Source organism: Dermacentor albipictus, chromosome 6, assembly GCF_038994185.2.
Source record: "Dermacentor albipictus isolate Rhodes 1998 colony chromosome 6, USDA_Dalb.pri_finalv2, whole genome shotgun sequence".
NCBI lineage: Eukaryota > Metazoa > Arthropoda > Arachnida > Ixodida > Ixodidae > Dermacentor > Dermacentor albipictus.
Genome location: NC_091826.1, coordinates 137,688,671 through 137,707,525, shown reverse-complemented (window position 1 = coordinate 137,707,525; position 18,855 = coordinate 137,688,671). Strand labels below are relative to the sequence as shown.

Here is an 18,855-nt window from a genome sequence, read left to right as displayed (position 1 = left end):
TTCAGTATTCTCGACAGCGTCCGGGAGAATCCGAGGTGCCCAGCGGTTGGATCGTCATGTAGGGCGTGCAGTATTTCTGGACGCAGCTCTGACGGTACAACAAGAAGGTAGCTGGCGCGGACTGGTGAGAAGTTCTTCACGCGCAGGTTGTTTTGTAGCGTGAACGAAGACAACGCGCGCTTAAATGCCCTAGGGACAACGTCGGTGTTCCCTTCCAAATACTCGACGAGGCCTTTTAGCTCCGGGTCGGCTCGTTGCTGTTTAGTGAAGTCTTCCGCGAGGAAGGCGTCGTCGTCCTCGTCGTCTTGCGGGGGGGGATCGATGGGGGCGCGCGATAAGCAGTCGGCGTCAGAGTGTTTTCTTCCGGACTTGTATATTACCGTGACGTCATATTTTTGTAGTCTGAGGCTCCACCGCGCCAGCCGTCCTGAAGGGTCCTTTAAGTTAGCTAGCCAACACAATGCGTGATGGTCACTGACGACTTTGAATGGCCTGCCATAGAGGTAAGGGCGGAATTTAGCAGTAGCCCAAATGATGGCGAGGCATTCCTTTTCAGTCGTAGAATAGTTGCTTTCCGCTTTTGACAGTGGCCGGCTAGCATACGATATCACCCTTTCAAGTCCTTCTTTCCTCTGGACTAGGACGTCACCGAGGCCTAGGCTACTGGCGTCAGTGTGGATTTCGGTATCGGTGTCCTCGTCGAAGTGTGCAAGTATCGACGGCGACTGCATGCGTCGTTTGAGTTCTTGAAATGCCTTGGCCTGCGGCGTTTCCCACTTGAACGTGACATCACATTTGGTTAGATGTGTTAGCGGCTCCGCGATGCGTGAAAAGTCCTTGACAAAGCGCCTATAGTAGGCACACATGCCAAGGAATCTGCGCACTGCCTTCTTGTCGGTTGGCTGCGGGAACTTTGCGATGGCTGCTGTCTTCTGTGGGTCGGGGCGTACTCCTGATTTGCTGATCACGTGGCCTAAGAACAAAAGCTCATCATAAGCGAAACGGCACTTTTCCGGCTTCAGAGTGAGCCCTGATGACTTGATGGCTTCTAACACTGTCGCAAGCCGCCTAAGGTGATCGTCGAAATTTCCGGCGAAGACAACGACGTCATCCAGGTAAACAAGGCACGTCTGCCACTTCAGTCCGGCTAACACCGTGTCCATGACGCGCTGAAACGTTGCAGGCGCCGAGCACAGTCCGAATGGCATGACCTTGAACTCGTAGAGGCCGTCTGGCGTGATGAAGGCAGTCTTTTCGCGATCTCTCTCGTCGACTTCTATTTGCCTGTAGCCAGACTTGAGGTCCATCGACGAGAAGTATTTAGCGTTGCAGAGCCGATCCAATGCGTCGTCTATCCTTGGAAGGGGGTACACATCCTTCTTCGTGATCTTGTTCAGTCGACGATAATCGAAGCAGAAGCGTAGGGTTCCGTCCTTTTTCTTTACCAGGACTACAGGAGAGGCCCACGGGCTTTTAGACGGCTGAATGATGTCGTCGCGCAGTATTTCGTCGACTTGTTGCCTAATAGCTTCACGTTCTCGCGTCGAAACTCGGTAAGGGCTCTGGTGGAGTGGTCGAGCGCTCTCTTCGGTTATTATGCGATGCTTTGCAACTGGTGTTTGTCGAATCCTCGATGACGTCGAAAAGCAGTCTTTGTATCGTTGGAGAAGACTTCTGATCTGTTGCTGCTTACTCATAGGAAGACTTGGATTCACGTCGAAGTCTGGTTCGGGGACAATGCTCATCGGGGTAGATGCGGCTGAATCCGAGAGGACAAAGGCATTGCTGGTTTCCACAATTTCCTCGATGTATGCGATTGTCGTGCCCTTGTTGATGTGCTTGAACTCTTGGCTGAAGTTGGTTAGCATAACTTCCACTTGCCCTCTGTGGAGTCGAGCGATCCCTCTTGCGATGCAAATTTCACGGTCGAGCAGTAGATGCTGGTCGCCCTCGATGACGCCTTCTACGTCAGCGGGTGTTTCAGTGCCGACGGAAATAATAATGCTGGAGCGCGGCGGGATGCTCACTTGATCTTCGAGCACACTCAAGGCGTGGTGACTACGACAGCTCTCCGGCGGTATCGCTTGATCTTGTGACAGCGTTATCGATTTCGACTTCAGGTCGATGAATGCGGCTTGTTGATTCAGGAAGTCCATGCCGAGAATGACGTCTCGTGAACACTTGGAGGACAACGAAGGTGGCAGGGTAAGTCCGGTCATGAACGGTAATTCTTGCCGTGCAGATTCCAGTCGGCGTAATGAGGTGTCCTCCAGCGGTCCGAATTTGGGGGCCCTCCCATGCAGTCTTAACCTTCTTCAACTGGGCGGCGATGTGTCCACTCATTACGGAGTAATCGGCCCCTGTGTCGACAAAGGCAGTGACTGCGTGGCCTTCGAGAAGTACGTCGAGGTCGATGGTTCTTTGTCTGGCATTGCAGTTGGGTCTTGGCGTCAGATCACGGCTGCGTCGGGTTGAACTGAAACTGGAACCTCGCGTCGTCAAGTCGGCTTTCATCGGTGTAGTCTTGGCTTCCTGATTTCGTCGGGACGGCGGCGTGTCGTTATGTCGTCGAGGTAGTTTCTTCGGTGTCTTCGTCAGTGGCGGAGGATCTTCGTCAGTTCGACGAACAGCAACCGCACCTCCATCGGTTGCTGCTTTTAGTTTTCCGGATATGGGCTCGCTGACCGGCCCCGGGCTGGGCCAGTGTATGGTCGGCGCTGCGGCGACAGGTAGCGGCCTGGTGATGGCGAACGCGACGGTCGTCGAGAGCTCCACGGAGTAGCGGCGAGGTAATCGGCGATATCGCGGGGGCGTTCACCTTGCTGCGGGCGCGGAGCGTTCACGGCGAAACCTCGCAGTCCCCTCTCCCGGTATGGACATCGTCGGTAAACGTGACCCGCTTCTCCGCAGTGGTAGCAGAGCGGGCGGTGGTCAGGAGCGCGCCAAATGTCCGTCTTCCTCGCGTAGGTGCGCTGGGCGACGGGTGGGCGTGTTGGCGGCGGCGGACGACGGAATTGCGTCGTCGCAGGGCCCTGGCGTTGTCGAGGAGGGGGACCTTGACGGCGTGCGACGGCGGCGTAGGTCATCGCTTGCGGCTCAGGCTGCGGCGATTCAGGGGCTACTCCAAATTGTTGTTGGAGTTCCTCACGCACGGCGTCGGCAATCGAAGTCACTTGAGGCTGTGATGATGGGAACAGCTCGGATAGTCTCGCGTAGGTCGTTGGTGGTCAGTGACTGAACTCTGGCGTAGTTTGTCGAGTTCGTGCGGCGGTCGAATTGCCGGTTTCGCATCTCGAGTGTCTTCTCGATGCTGGTGGCCTCGCGAAGAAACTCGTCCACGGTCTTCCGTGGGCTTCGTACCATTCCGGCAAAAAGTTCCTCCTTCACACCACGCATCAGCAGGCGGACTTTCTTCTCCTCGGGCATTTCAGGGTCGGCGGGGCGGAAGAGATGGCTCATTTCTTCCGTGTAGATGGCGGTCGTCTCATTAGGTAGCTGCACTCGGGTTTCTAGTAGTGCTTGGGCTCGTTCTCGGCGTACGACGCTTGTGAATGTCTGCAGAAAGCCGCTTCGGAAAAGGTCCCAGGTCGTTAAGGTGGCTTCTCTGTTCTCGAACCACGTCCTGGCAGCGTCTTCCAATGCGAAGAAGACATGTCGCAGTTTGTCGTCGCTGTTCCAGCTGTTAAATGCAGCGACCCTCTCGTACGTCTCGAGCCAGGTTTCCGGGTCCTCGAATGTTGAACCGCGGAACGTGGGGGGCTCCCTGGGCTGCTGCAGCACGACGCGGGATGCTGGGGCTGCCATTGGGGCGGACTTGGTGGCAATCTTCCTGCTCGTCTCAGGTAGAAGTCCGTGCTCTGGGGGCAGTCCTTGCAGTCGGCGGCTAGCACGCTGGTCTTGGGCGACGTTGGTTTTGTCCTCGGGCTTTGGGCTTGGATCGCGGCTTTGCGGGGGCGTTCGGTACATGAACGCACAAGCGCCTCCACCAGATGTCACGCGGTCGGGACGTCAAAGAACACAGTAGCAATACTGTGAAAGGCAAAAGTAGCTTTTATTGGGTGAACCTGTGCCCACAAAACAGGCTACACTTTAAGCACAACGAGAGCGGCGAACACAGTCGGCGATCGTCGAAAATCTGATCAGCGGGTCAAGCGCGTCGGCTTTTATAGAGCAGTCGTCGAATGTTCCAGACTAATCGTTCGGACCCGCGTGCCTTCCACAAAGTTCTACACCATTCGCGTTGCGCGATGAAGTCAGATAACACAAGGTTCGGCGACAACAGACAGACGGGTAGAAGCATCGATAACTTTCGAGAAACGTCGGATACATGCACAGTTGTGAAGCGGCGAAACGTGGTCGCCCGATAAAGATAAGTACACGTGTCAATAGGAAGAGATTACATGTGATTCCTTATTGGCACAGGGTGTCCCACAGCCTCAAGAACGTGGCGCAAAGGCACACTGTCAATCTTTTCTTCACTGCAATGTGTAAGCTGGCCAAGATATGCCCTATGATGACAAAAGCAAAACCCGAACCATGCTGTAAGAAACATGCAGCGCAGTACACGGCTTGCAAAAGTAATACCGTATATGAGATACCCTTAAGTTGCCAACGGGTTTATGTCGGTGAAACTGGACGGTGTTTTAATTAAAGGGCGCGTGAGCACAATTGGGCCGTAAATAACAATGCGGGGGTCCATCTGGTAGAACACTGCAAACGTCACAATTGCCGTCCGTTTCTTCGCGACACCAGGTTTATGGCACGGTCTAGAGAGAGACTAGAACGGGAGATATTAGAAGCTTTCTACATTGCAAAGGCCGAGGGCACGTGTATTAGCTGCCCTTCAGTGACGCTTACCGGATAAGAGATAGCTTTTCTAATGAGATAGGGTGGTCGTGATGTCACGATGGGCCCTTCTTGGTTGCATCTATTAAAATTGCTCCGAAAGTTACCCTGGTATGGCATAAGAGGTGTAGCATATACTTTAATCAAGAACTATCTCAGCTCCCGTAAGCAGTTTGTTTGCCTAAATGATTCTAAGTCCCAACTTCTTGATTTAAACTGCGGTGTTCCTCAGGGCTCAATCCTAGGCCCAACTTTGTTTCTTCTCTATATCAATGATATTGTCAACATCCCAAACACACAGTGCATAACTTTGTATGCAGATGACACCAGCGTTTTCTTCTCTGATCACAACATTCAAGAAGCATTTACCGCAGCCAATAGATGGATGGGGGACCTCAACTGTTGGCTAAATTCAAATAAAATACAACTGAACTGCGAAAAAACAAAGTACGTCATATTTAGACCTAAAGGAAAGCAGCTGACGGGTCACTACGAGTTAAATTTTGGGGGGCGCATTATAGAAAATACGAAGTGCGTAAAATTTTTAGGCGTATGGTTTAACGAAAACCTGTATTGGTCCATTCATGTGGAGACCCTCAGAGCCGACATTCGTAGAGCGACGGGAATGATTAACATGTTAAAGCATCTTATTCCAATGAATTTAAAGAAACAGCTATATTACACACTAATACACTCTCGTCTACACTATTCCCTTCTGGTCTGAGGAACTACTACCAAAACTAACCTTATGTCACTATATAGGCTGCAAAAAAGAGCCGTAAGGGCAGTTTGTAACCTACCTGTTCTTGCACACACTAAACCGTTTTTTGATAAGCTTGGCATACTCCATATAGATCGCCTATTTTTGCACAAGCTATCGCTCGAGGCGTTCCGTCTCCGTCAAGTTGATCACATACAATTTAATCAGACCTTCGCCACCAAGGAAACTCCGTATAATCTCAGACATGACCCAATCTCTATACCGCTTACTCGCACGAACTACGGGAAACAGGCATTACACTTTCAAATATCAACCTTACTAAACAATAATCCCACAATACTGGAACAATTACAAACCTTGACTTCAAGCTTGAGATTCAAGAAATCTGTTAAAACGTATTTTCTTCACTACTTTATTGTATAACTTCCTTATGTACCACAATATCATTGTTTTGTTTTCCTTGTTAACATGTACTGATTGAGATTCGAATTGTTAATCGCTTTTGATATGTTATCATATTTCGAAAATTGTAACTTGTTGTGCTGTTGTTTGCTTCAGAGTGTCAACATGCTTTGGGTGCTGCAGCCTTTGTCAGGCAAGAATACTGCCTTTTGCTGCAACACCTGAGACAGCTGTATGTCTCAAACAAAAAATAAATGAAATGCAATGAAATGAAAATCCTGTTTCTTCAGCAAAAAAAAAAAAAACATTTAGTTGGAAGTAGCGCCTTGTCCGTCGTGCATGTTCTTCTTTTAGTGCGCGTCTTCGTAGCGCTCTTCAAGCCACCCTGCGCCTTCTCTCGATGTCCGACAAGCAGGGACGGATGACTTCACCAATGTCGGTGGCGAAACCACCCAACCAGCGCAAGTGCTTTGGAGGAAGCGGATGAAAACCTGCATAAACGAGATCGATGCGACAAAGCAAAAAGAAAAAGAAAAGAAAAGACAAGTATTTGCGGAATGAGTCATTCATAGAATCCACATATCATGGATATTAAGGACAACGTGGTGTTATTGTTGTTAGTTACAGAATGCTATGTAGTCGCAACAACATTTAGAGAGAGGCCATATCTGGCGGTAGGATTGCAGCCTGTATGCGTTTCCCGAGAAAACTGGTTAAACCGCTGCCAGTGTCTCCAGTTTGGAGGTTAGTAATCGGAAGGCTCTGCATTATACACGGGGCCATAAATTAATTAGGATGTCGAGTCGGTGCCGTGGAACATTTTCACTGCTCGAAAGATACGGAGAGGGCGGAAAGCTGTTCCCTTTAGCAGCCAGTGACTTGCAGTTCACGAACTTCAACGCGCGCCACAAGAAGCAGCCAGGACTGCACAATATTCACGATCCTTCCCTTTGACAAGACTTAACATCTACACGACGCGTAGAATCAATTGAATTGTCGGGTTTTACGTACCAAAATAACCACGATCTGATGATGAGGCGTTGTGGGGGACTGATTGACGCGCGTCCAGCGAACCGTGCACGGGCGCCCCAATCGAACGTGCGAGCCTCAGCAGAGCGCAGCCAGTGGGCGGCGTTGCGGCCAAGCCACCACCGCACGGCGTCGTAGCCACGACGAATGCGATGCAGCTTATTCCTACTCTTCGGGCTCCACGGTCACAGCAGTTAGTCACACTGCGGGAATCCACCTGCATGCTGAGCTGTTTACAAAACTGCGTTAAAAAGGAGTGTCCTCGGCGGCACTCTGTAACTGTGCGGTTTGCACGCAGCTGTTGAACGGACAATTCTGTTGACGCAGTGGTGATTGTGGATGCGTACCCGGAAAGGCGACCTGTGTACGACTACCCAGCTCCTCGGCCGTCGTACGACTACGGGCCGACCTACGGTAAGCATTTTTCGGGTGGATGACGTTGGCCTAGACATTCTTCGCTTGCTCCTACTGCATCTGTCGCTGTCGTCTTTGGTGGAACCTTCTTCGCAGTGCTTATTCATGACCCAGTATATGCAGCACCGCGTTACATGTTATAGACTTCGTGATGTTCTCTACGTAACTTGTGCGGAATGTTTATTCGAGTACTTCAAATAAATTAATTTCATTCGCACCGTGCGTAAGATCTCCATGATATTCTCTGGTTGATTTGTATCTATAGTCTTATTTATAGGCAGAGCACACTTAACGCTGCGTTACGACTTTATTCATACTCGCATACCGAAGTGTCTTGTTCATATGCTTACGAATTTCTCATCTGTGAGAACCTATGTATATATTTCACCCGGTTTCAATAGACTTTTCGGTTGTCAGTCAGCGCTCGCTCTTCTTTTCTGTCCGTACGTATAAAGTGCGTAAGAGCATGATAATAGTACATGCAGAGGTAAAACAAAAACAACACGTGAAGATTCCAGAGGCGATAGGGCTTGCTATTCCACTAGAAAAGTAGATTGAACTCAACAGTATTTCCCAAGAACGATTACCGCTCGGAAGAATACTAAGCCTTACGACTTCATGAAAGCAGGTCCGTTTCTTTGCTATCGCGTTCCTTTCCTCTCGGTTCGACTCAATTATCGAGGGAAGGCGACCACAAACATTTGACTGAAGCGTTGTCTTGGGACCAAGCGGACCTTTACAATGACTGTCCTTTCTTTTCAGAGGTCTTGTGCTTCTCCACTTTAGAAATAAGAGATTCGCAATAAATCATTACCTGGGAATGCTGATTATCTGACCAATTCTAGACCATCGTCAACCAACGGTAGAGCATTTTGGACTTGATATTAGCATTAGAGAATTTAGAGTTGAAGGCACCGTTCGTGCGTTGCCTGGAGCTTGGGAACATTTGACACTTGCGACGTATTTATATCGAGGCATGGAAACTCTACGCTTGAAAAAAGAATAGCTCTGTTTATACGTTAGTGCGTGTAAAACTAACATATATAAGAAAATCATGCAGACCCAGCGCTTAGATTGGAATCGGTGTGACGCGATGCTCTCGCGAAGCGGTTAATCAAACGCTGTACAACTGCTCGTTTTCGGAAACAGCATATTGTAGCATAGCGATTATGCGTCTGCCGCGATTTCGTCACCGCGAATGACACTGTCTCCGGGATCGGCCCACTTTACTATCGCTCTGCTTCTAGCATCGGCACACTTAACTCGGCGGGACCGAGCAGATGCGGTGAACCCCGGGGGCATAGGAAGGTACGTTTTAGTTAGGTAACTACGCGCTTCTAGTCGTATGCTTATCGCACTTATGATATTCAGGTACGCTTTGCTGTTTCACTGCGTAAATACAGAGTGAAGATAGCCAGCCATCGGCATTTCTGCGGGCGTAGTACAGGTGGAGCTATATTGACTTGTTTGTTGTGCGCGTCAGTTATTCGGCCAGACGACAGCACCCAGCTGCATGCAGCAGTCGCGGTAAAAGAGTTGGCCACAGTCCACATACGTTTTCTGCTGGTTGGTTGTGGGTATTTACGGGAAAAACAAATATTGGATTATGATGGGTTACGCTCACATCATAAACCCCTTCCCCCTCGTTGTTAAATTGCGTGAGGTCAATAATTTATTCTGAGTGGTTAGTGAAATGGGTTGCAGTGGAAATTTAATGTTAGGTGGCTCAACAAAATACAAATAATCTGACTTATATTTACATATATTATTATTATTTCTACTAGATGGAATCAAAGGAAGCTGTAAGAGATACCATGAAAAATTCCACAGTGTAGCTGAAGCCACCAACACATGAAGAGAGCGGATGGCAGACAGCACCCACTGTAACGCCACACTTGATCAGAGTGAATACTGTATCAGCTAGAAGTATAAGTGTAGAGCTCCTCGAAAGAAAGTGAACATCAATGTAATCTTCAACAAATAGTGCGACTGAACCGCCACGGGAAGCACTCTGTCGAAGCCTAGATGCCATTGTGCGTCCATGTAAATGTGGGTTTCACCTTCTTTCAGCCGCGTTTCGGTTGTGGCTCTTACGTCGAGTGTGAATTTATGTTGGGATAAATAGACGGCTAGGTCGTCTAAATTAATACCGAGAAGGTAGCGATCTTGCTCAAGACATGGCAATTCCAGTGCTCGTTCTTTTCTTCATGTGTTGTCAGTGGTGCGAGCTGTGTTCCATCTTACTGTTGCCCTCGAGCTCCACCACTGGAAAAGCTGGCGCCACCGTCGGCGTGACGTGCTATTAGGGATCACGTGGACATAGCGGCCGTGTCGGCTACTTCGGGAGCGCCGAAGCGAGCTGAAAACGAGTTTAAATTCTCTCGTACGCTGCGGTCCTCATTTAGTGGCGAGATTTTCCGGCTTCGAGTGTCTCCTTTACAACGCTCGAAAGCAGTAAAATAGGTAGTGGCTGCCTTTAGAGGCGCGCAACACGGTAGGCTACTGCTCGGTGCCGCAATGCCGGACGTACGCAACGGAGCCCGCTGTCAGCCTTATTCACACATAGCCGCAGGACAAGAAGCTGCGTGAAGCGTGGTTCGCGAAAGATAAAACCGGCCAACAGTCATCGGCTACAACTCGGGTATGCAGTAAGCACAGACGCGAGGAAGATTTCTGCTACGGCGCCGGGTCTGCCTTGTTCGGAAAACGCGCACTGAGACGCTCGCCCGAGTCCGCTGCCCGACTAATGTCATGACGGTTTGGTCTATGAACTTGTCGATGCTATAGATACTGGCAAGTTCACTGGAGGGGAAAGGGAGCGCTAAGAAGCACATTAAAAAAAAAGCATGGCATATGGTCATGTTTGTGTTATGAATTATTGTACTGGATTAAAAAAAATGAAAGTAGCGGGAAATCGCACGCTGTGAACACCGATAAACATGCAGTGCGACGCAACTCGAGAAATAATATTGAAACGTCCAAGAATTTAGAAGAAAAAAAAATCATTGAATCGTCGCGACGGCACATCACAGTCTTCATAGGCATCGAAGTCTCTAGAATGAAATTATTTTTCAACAGCTCTGATAGTGCCCACGCAACAATGGTTGCTTGTATACTGTCAAATGCAATATTCTGCGGCCTAAAACTCATGGCACGGTGCGAAAACGCGCACGCGGCGAAAGCGAAACAGTGCGCGGACAAGCATGCAGACGCGCAGTCGGTCGCTGCGAATCTGTGCGATCGCTGCACTGAGGCTTGAGTCTATTACGCTCCATTTAGTTATACAAACACTATAAGAACATATTTCACATAGTTTGCTCTCAACGTTTACCTACCTATCACGCAAGAAGCCGGTTCGCGAGACTCCATCGCGGCGACCGCGCGCAGTGGCGTTCACTGTACGTATTCGGTAAAGAGATAGCGTCTTTAAACGATGCTGGGCTTTCAGTTTGCCCAAGATTATTATTTAGACAGTAAAACATTTCTCTCGTTTCGAAAGTACCTACAGAAATGTGCGGGGGATCTCGCGCGTGGTGTTTTCAGTGAGCGCTGACAGCAAAACCTATGAGGAGCGCGCCGCCTGATCCCTCATACTACGCCAGCGAGGCTCTTCCGATAGATGGCGACTCTCCTCGCCGCCAATATCGCCGGGGAACGGTGGACGATTCAGCGAGATGAATTCTGACATCACACCAGCTAAGAACTCATCCCCAGTGATTTAAGCAGGAGAAGCTTTAAAATGGAAATCGTTTCTGGGATGCTTATACAATGACGGGATTATGAAACCGCTGTACGAACGCTTAAACCTGTAATGTATGCTTAAATAGGTATTGTTGGAATATGCTTCCACAAAAATCACGCCTGCGTCATTCTTCCACTGGTCGGACCCTGTGGCGCCGGAGGCTGGTTCCGTCGACGTCTCGACGTTCTGCATTAAATTACCGAATACTGAGTGATTTTTCAACTCTGCATACTGGTTTTCATGACTGTGCGATAGCATAATTTTTGTTTCTGGCGTGTTTTAGAACATAAATATTTCCTTTGAATGATAAATATGGCAGTACTTCTTTAAACCTGTATAATTATTTATTTTTGTTTGAAGTAACATTCTTTGTTGTGCAGATGATTCCAGTGTTCATTACTTTATAGTTGCGCGCTTGCCCCTTGACTTAGCGTAGTGAACTTGACATGCAAAGATAATAGCGCAAGAACTTCAGTATAACGGTAGACCTTATTACTCTAGGTTTTCTATAATTGGTCGAAAAACCTTTTTGTTACGCGCATATTTATATCACTTTAAAAATACGTCTTCTACACCAAATAAACCTTCCAGCTTCTGAGAAGATATATGAAAACGATTCGTATAATGCATATACGCACAAAAAAAAGAAGGCGTATTAGCACGATGTGAATAAAAATCTAACTGATGCTGACAAAACACTTAAGAAAGATGAAATTTCCTACCAACCTTCCTGAAGTGAGCGAGAGATCCTCGCCTGGCAGGATTCCACCTTTGGTTTTCGCTGCCAGTGAGAGTAATATACCAGCAAGGACACCCTGTCTACGTGTATTGCGATTGGCGGCACCCATGACTACCTGCACTGGGAGTTGCCATTAGCGCACCCAAAACCGGCACCAGACACAACAATGAAGCTAGGTGATGTAATGGAAAGAGAACAGACGAACTGAGGAGGTATGCACACAGCAAAACTTCCAATACTAATATCTACGGTAATATAAAAACACTGAAAAGGTTGTCGAGGACATGTTTTTCTAATTGCAGCGCAGTCATTCCATCATGCCCTTCATGTGTGAGGCAAAGGTGTTTTAAAGCGCTTCTAAAACTTACTGACACAAGTCAGATGGAACACCCGTATATTGCAATCAGATGTTCACAAATTTCGCGTGTCGACCAGAACATTTCAAACTCCGTGCTTGTGCGAAGAGCTATATTTAATTTAGTGGGCCCTAATCAGCTTCGGTAAAATTACCGTGTATGACTAGTCTATAGGCGCTGCTGCGACATAGAACATTGTTTACTTCTGCGTGTAAGTGAAGCCTTGTAGGAACAGCGCTTTTAAGATGAAATCCTGGTGGTGTCAGCTATCTGGGAAAGCCATTTGATGCTACTTGGCACGATGAGATCGATAACTGCTCTTTTGTGTTACAGCCGAATATGTGGAAGTCCCTCTGAAGGTAAAAAAAAAAAGTGAGTACCAGTTGCATTGCCGTATCGGATATCAGCGTGTTATACTTTCAGCTACTTCCTATTCACATGTTGGTTCGGCGACTTTTGTAAGCTAGCTTTCTTAGTCCTACTGACCACTCTTCATTCTTCGTGGCAACTTTTCTTGCCATGGAAGGACATATTGTTCGCCTGGCTAGTACTTACTCCGAGACATAATTGCCTGAGACCAAGTCTTTATAACCTTTCTAACGGATAATACTGTACAAAAATGTCGTTTGCATAGATGGGGAGATAATATTGTCCATGTACTAGTGTCAGTGCTAGAATATTCTACTTTTAGGCTGTCATGCAGTTACAACACAATGGTTGGTTCGTATCTTGCAATGCGAACTCATCTATTACAACTCTGTCGGCTATCCTTACTAGTTTTTAATAACTTACGTAGCTCCTTAGAACGGGCAAGCTAAAAAAAGCAGTGAGCCCTCCTTGCGTCAGCGGCAAGCGCGCCCCGGCGCGCGCCGTTGCTAACCGCGCCTTTGCTGCTGCTGCCTTGCAGAGCCCAAGAAGGCGAAGAAGCAGAAAGGTGAGTGCCCAGACGGAAATGCTGTGCTTGCTGTGCAAGCGTACTTTTTCTCTTGCGCGTACGTGCAGTCACCATTGTCCAAGCAAGACCGGCGTATGACTACTACGACTACGGAAATTCTTATAATAACTACGGTAAGAATCATGCATAATATTTTGGGATATCGCGGGCCTAATTATTTAATCGAGGTTTGACAACAGTATTGTGTGTCTAGATTATTTGCATTACTTCGCTTGACAGAAACATACTTAACAAGCGCGCCCCGTCTTGTTCTGTGCAGCGCAGTTCGTGCTTAGAAACTGTCGCTGCTAATGATTCCGGTTTTGATGGTCTTTATGTATTTTTGAGAGCAAAGCTATATTTTCCCAAGTACCGCATTAAAAGAAACAATTACTCCATGGTGGCGCATCATCAGGAATATATTTTGCTGGGACAGGCTACGTCAAAGCGCGGGATAGTGCAATAATAATAAAGAATCAACGAAAGTGCTTCGGAAAAAGATCGGCAGCTGTGCGCGCACTGCGGCACACGTGGTCAGAAATGCGAGACGAGGTTCGCGAGCTTTTCTACAACGAGCGAAAATGCTGCGGCTGCTCCATCTACGAATTGGAGGCGCTAGAATGGTGACGGAGCGCTGACAGCCACTTGCCAAAGCACTTCGCAACTTTCCTCTGCCTTTTCAGAGTTTTCTTTTTACTTGAGAAAAGGAAATGGTGACAATAATGCTAATACTTCGATTCCGACTTTTTAACTCATTGTCGCAGATGACTACGAAGTTGTGCCTAAAATCAAGAAGAGTGAGTAGATGATCGATCTTCTATTTTGAAAGCAAATACTTGCTGTTAGAATATTTCAATCTCATGTAAGCGTATGTGTTTAGCGATTCAGCTCCAGCGCAGTATTCGGGGTTGCAAATCGTTTAACACTTTCACGTATTTATCACATACCTGTTAATAACGTTTCATACGGAATGGTCTATTTGTGCCATCCATGGGGGGGCAGAAAATAGTTTATCAAAAAGAAGATATTGCCCAGTAAGTGCAATAACGACTACAAACAGCGAGCAGATGTCAAAGTGAGCCTAACTTTCTATTGGGGTCTGCAAAATTCGGAGCCACTTACAAATCGGCATTTCTAGTACATTAAAGATACGCTGTAAGTGCTAGATACGTGTGTTTCTTCTCTTCGGCATAGCTTGCTGCCTGCTGTGCAAAACGCATCTTATTCTACAGATTTTGCGTCGTCCTTCTGTCGACACATGGTTCCAGTGTAAATCATTCACTCAATGTTTTAGGTACGCACTGACAGGAGGCCCTAAAGAATGTTGATAGCGACACGCTAAAGTTGGACGCAAGCAGCGTGCGGTTATGTAGACAAGGCTGCATAAATAGGCGTTGCAATTGTTTTTTGAAGGTCACTGCCGCACTGCCCCACAAGTAGCCACACTGTGTCAGCAATGCCGGCAACTTCTCATTCCTAGCCGCACGTTCCGCGCACGCCCCACGGAGGCCAGCTTCTCCGTTCGGGGCACGAGGCGGTTTCTGGGGGGATGCTTCGTTGCAGCGGCAGCTTGATTCCAAACGCGAAGCCGGGCATTCACATAGAAAGTTGTGGCGTGAAGCAAGCAGATCGCCTGGTAGTAAGAGAATGGCATAGCAGTAACAGGCAAGCGCAGGACCCGCTACCGTAAGGCTTTGTTTCGTTCCCGAGTGTTGGTCCGATCGGCGCCACCGCCGGCGTTCCGCTGCCCGGAGTCGCCCGGTCCGCGTGGCGAATGTGGGTGCGGGCACGCAAAACCGAACAATTTATTTTAATTAATGAACCCATAACCGGAAATGCTGTTGGGCGCCGCAGTGTTTCGTAAAATAAAGAAAGGAAGTAGTGCCCGTGTGCGTGTGTATATATAAGGAGAATACTTAATCGTTGAGTCTGCACAGATTCCATTTATTCCTCTGCTCCGTGACTGCTGTGGTGTTCTCGTGAGATGCTTCAGCCTTCGCACGTTGTTCTGTTTTGAAGTGTCGACGCGCGTGCAACCAAGATCGTGGCTGCGGCCGCGATAAGCTAGCGATAAGCATCAATGCTAACGAAGAAATGATTACCGCTTATAGGGCGCGGCTCCGATAACGGAGCTCGAACGACGTCAATCGGCGGCCTGAAAGAGCGCTTGTAAAGCTATAGCATGGCGCGCTGAATGCTGATCATTCTCGCAATGACCAGTATCCGTGTAGCTGGTGCGAGGCAGAAAACGAGGCACGCGGAGTTATTGCACGAATGGGTCGCCGTACATTTAGGATGTGATGAGAGGGCTTTAATTGACGGTGAAGCAGTGATTTCCAGATTAACATGGTCCGCTCGCTTTTTTTAAAAGGTGCACGTAAGTACACGAGCGCCTTCCTTTTTTCGCTCGCAATGTAATGCGGCTGCCTCGTGCGCCAATCGAACTCATCGTGCTCACTAAGAATTGCAATGCGTGGCTCCAGAAAGCGACCACGGCAGGTGGAGCAACCACGTGTAGGGTACTGTAACAGCTAACTGTGAACAGCCCTGGATGCACAAAACTGACTTCGAGGAATAGTGAGCGCATCGCTTAGAGCATTGGGATTAAACCGCGCGTTGATGGATGGAGGCGGCGGGGGCGCTCGCCGACGCGGACGTCCCTTCGGACCCGTGATGCGAGCTGTATTTCCGCGCCCCTCCTCGACGAATGCGTCCAGCAACGCTTCATGCTTGCGTGTAGCCGCAACCACTGGGGATCGGCTGCACTCTGAAAGGCCTAAAAGTGACCCGGAGAATTAACACTCATTTCTTGTCTCTAGCCAAGCACGTCAAGAAGACCTACCGGCAATACCGGGAGCCTGTCTACTACGATGAGCCCAAGAAAGGTGAGCTATGCGGCACCGGCACGAAAACGTCAATTGCGATACCAATGAGCCAAGAACAAGGATATTGCTTCAAATTTTGCGGATCGAGGTCATTTTTGCCGCAGAAGTAGAATTTCAACGGCAAATATACATCGTGCCCGAGAATAGGATTTACTTTGCGCATTCCAACAACTTTCCAGCAACTTCCTTGGCGATATACCTGCATAATAGCGCTCTGTCCTGTCACCTCAGCTTGTACTTCCGCAAGAACCTCCTTGGCAGGAGTTCCCAATAAAGGGCTTGCGAACGGCGATAGCTAGCAAGGAGGACAAAAAGAAAAAAGGCGACAACGAGACAAGCACACTCTCGTTTATTAATTTCGTGTTTACTAGTGTCATTTGCAAGCAATGAAAAAACAACTAATCCAGCAAAATGTCTTGCCTCGATGCAGTTGTTGACCAAGGGACATCTTTTCGTATTTCATAATTGCAAGAAATGTTACTACTATATATATAAAAGGATAAATTTAACAGTGATTAGATAAATTTTGGCAGCGCTCAGACTCGATTGCCTGCCATCTGCAGCTGTTGAATACCTGTATTTTACTGACAGGGGAGAACAGGGGAAGGGAGATGAAAATTCAATACGATGAGCAAAACGAGAACAAGATGAAAGCAGGCGCCAGCGTATCGACGTGTGGACTAGTCTTCTTAAGGCGACGTATGCGCCCTCCTCGCCACAGTGTGTGCCATAACTCCCGCACATATGAATATCAAATGCTGCCTTGAACATAGCCTACCAGCATTAAAGCTTTTAATGCCGTTACAGGTTTGACCGCATTAGTGGCAGACAAAAAAAAAAATAAGACAGTCAAGCACTGACTTTATTAGAGTCGGTTTCCTTGCATTTTGCCAGTACCGTTGCGTAGGTGCTGTGATAGTTTTGACATTTTTGAGTACCTGAGTAATGATTGAATGTGGTATTTTATTGCAATGCACTTAATGCAACGCATGTTTCTATTCATTATGAAAAAATTTCGAAGCCAGCACGTGTGCCTTTGGAGCATTACCGCCATCATCAGTGGACGTAAAATTGTCGTCAGTGCTATAATTTTTAATGCGGGGTGCAAAAAGATTGTGGACAAAATGATTTCGAAAAACTGCACAATGCTTCTGTTACATAAAGCTAATTTTTCAAGTTGATGATAGTTGTACGCTTTCATCGTGTAGCTACTATCTGCGTTAATTAAATGTTGTAATCACTCCATTTTTTTCTTTCAACTGCAGAGCGGCCAATCAGTGAGTTATCTTTTGAGTTTTTTCTTGTGTGCAAACAAAGCGAGGTTTTGCTAAAGTTCCTAAATCAAAGGCGTGCTTCTTGTTATGCTTACAGATCTTCACATCAAAGGTAAAGGGAAAACTTCAGTTCTGCATCGATAAGTCTGCATCGATAATAGCTGCAATATATCGCTTTGGTAATTCGTTATCTTCAATCATTGCAGTAATAAATGAGAAGGCTGAAAAAGGTAAGCCACCAATCCGTGTTTTTTTTTATTTATGAGCACGTTACTTTCTCATACACTGTGACTTTATTTTTTCTGGTGCACTTGAATATAATCACTCATTGTTACAAATGCTACAAAAATATTCTAAATATTTCTTTACTACAGGTTTCTATCCCTTTGTGGTTTGAGATAAAAGGACGTTCATGATGCCCACTGATGCATTACTAGGAATGGTGATCATTTCCTACGTGGCGCAAATGTTCGGTAGTGACACTTGGCAGGAAGGCACCGCAGCGATGTAGACTTTTCCTGCTCTCAGCTCTCGTTGAAAAAAAAAATGCCGAATAACGCTTAGAAAACCATTTGCAGATTCGCATTTGCCGTATAGGGTATTTAAGTTAGCTGTGGGTGAATAACTCTGTCGTCACATACGCAATGCGTACAATAGCTTCTTTTCCCGTCTCCTTCAGATATCTTCCTGTTTTATTAAGAATTCATTAAGAAGCTAATATACTTTTAAACAGCCGCTAATACTCCTATCTGATCTCCCCCTTCCTCTCTCTAAAATTTTCGGGTGATTGAGAGTGTTTTAATGAATGAATGAATAGAATTTATTGATAGGAAAGACAGAGAGGTCGACCTGAGCTAGTGCGCTCTAGTCTGCTACTCTGCACTGGGGGAGAGGGAAGGGGAGTGAAAGTATTGGGATGGATGATGATGATAAGAGAAGTGGTGAGTGCTTATGTACATGAGACAGTTGCCTCGCTAGAGCCGCTCGTCGAGCTTGTTTTAAGGTTAATAGGTAAATACCCTCCTTGCTTTGTCCAAACCGATCCTGGTTAGGGAAGCCTAAGTTGAACACTTGTAATGCTTTTCCGCCGCATAGGTTCACTTCGCTCGCTGTCATCACTCGCAGCGCTGTTCAAACAGGGCGTCCCAGATTACGAGACTTGTGCAACTCCACTCCCGCTCCACGTCAACTGGAACATGGTCTAACCAGGTTTGATCTGCGATCCGCACTGCCGTCTTCCTTCCTGTATGTCGTCTTCCTTCCTGTTCCATCGTTTGTCGCCGAATCTCTCGATGCGTGGTCTTTATATAGCTTACTCCGAAGCGTCCTTATTTTCCCCTAAAGGCCGATCCACACGACTGACCAAGTCTGCGGGCCGATCGGTCACGTGATGCGACGTCACGGCGCGCCGCGGTCCGGCGCAGAGCACATCCACACGGCGGACCGCCGTAGCAGACGGCAGAGCAGACCAAACAGCTACACTCTCGGCCAGAGTGTTATCATTGTTATCATTC

General features: G+C 47.7%; 1 protein-coding gene across 1 annotated transcript in view; it reads left to right on the top strand.

Annotated features, from left to right (window-relative positions):
* The window catches only part of LOC135902266 (uncharacterized), a 59,707-nt gene extending 41,161 nt beyond the window's left edge, over positions 1 to 18,546 (top strand). Inside the window, exons 4-12 of the mRNA XM_070521064.1 lie at positions 7,325 to 7,411; positions 12,582 to 12,620; positions 13,156 to 13,182; positions 13,251 to 13,316; positions 13,947 to 13,979; positions 16,002 to 16,067; positions 17,439 to 17,453; positions 17,548 to 17,571; positions 18,437 to 18,546. Coding sequence (XP_070377165.1) covers positions 7,325 to 7,411; positions 12,582 to 12,620; positions 13,156 to 13,182; positions 13,251 to 13,316; positions 13,947 to 13,979; positions 16,002 to 16,067; positions 17,439 to 17,453; positions 17,548 to 17,571; positions 18,437 to 18,546 — 467 coding nt within the window. The remainder of the gene's footprint in view (positions 1 to 7,324; positions 7,412 to 12,581; positions 12,621 to 13,155; positions 13,183 to 13,250; positions 13,317 to 13,946; positions 13,980 to 16,001; positions 16,068 to 17,438; positions 17,454 to 17,547; positions 17,572 to 18,436) is intronic.
* Positions 18,547 to 18,855: the final 309 nt, after the last annotated feature.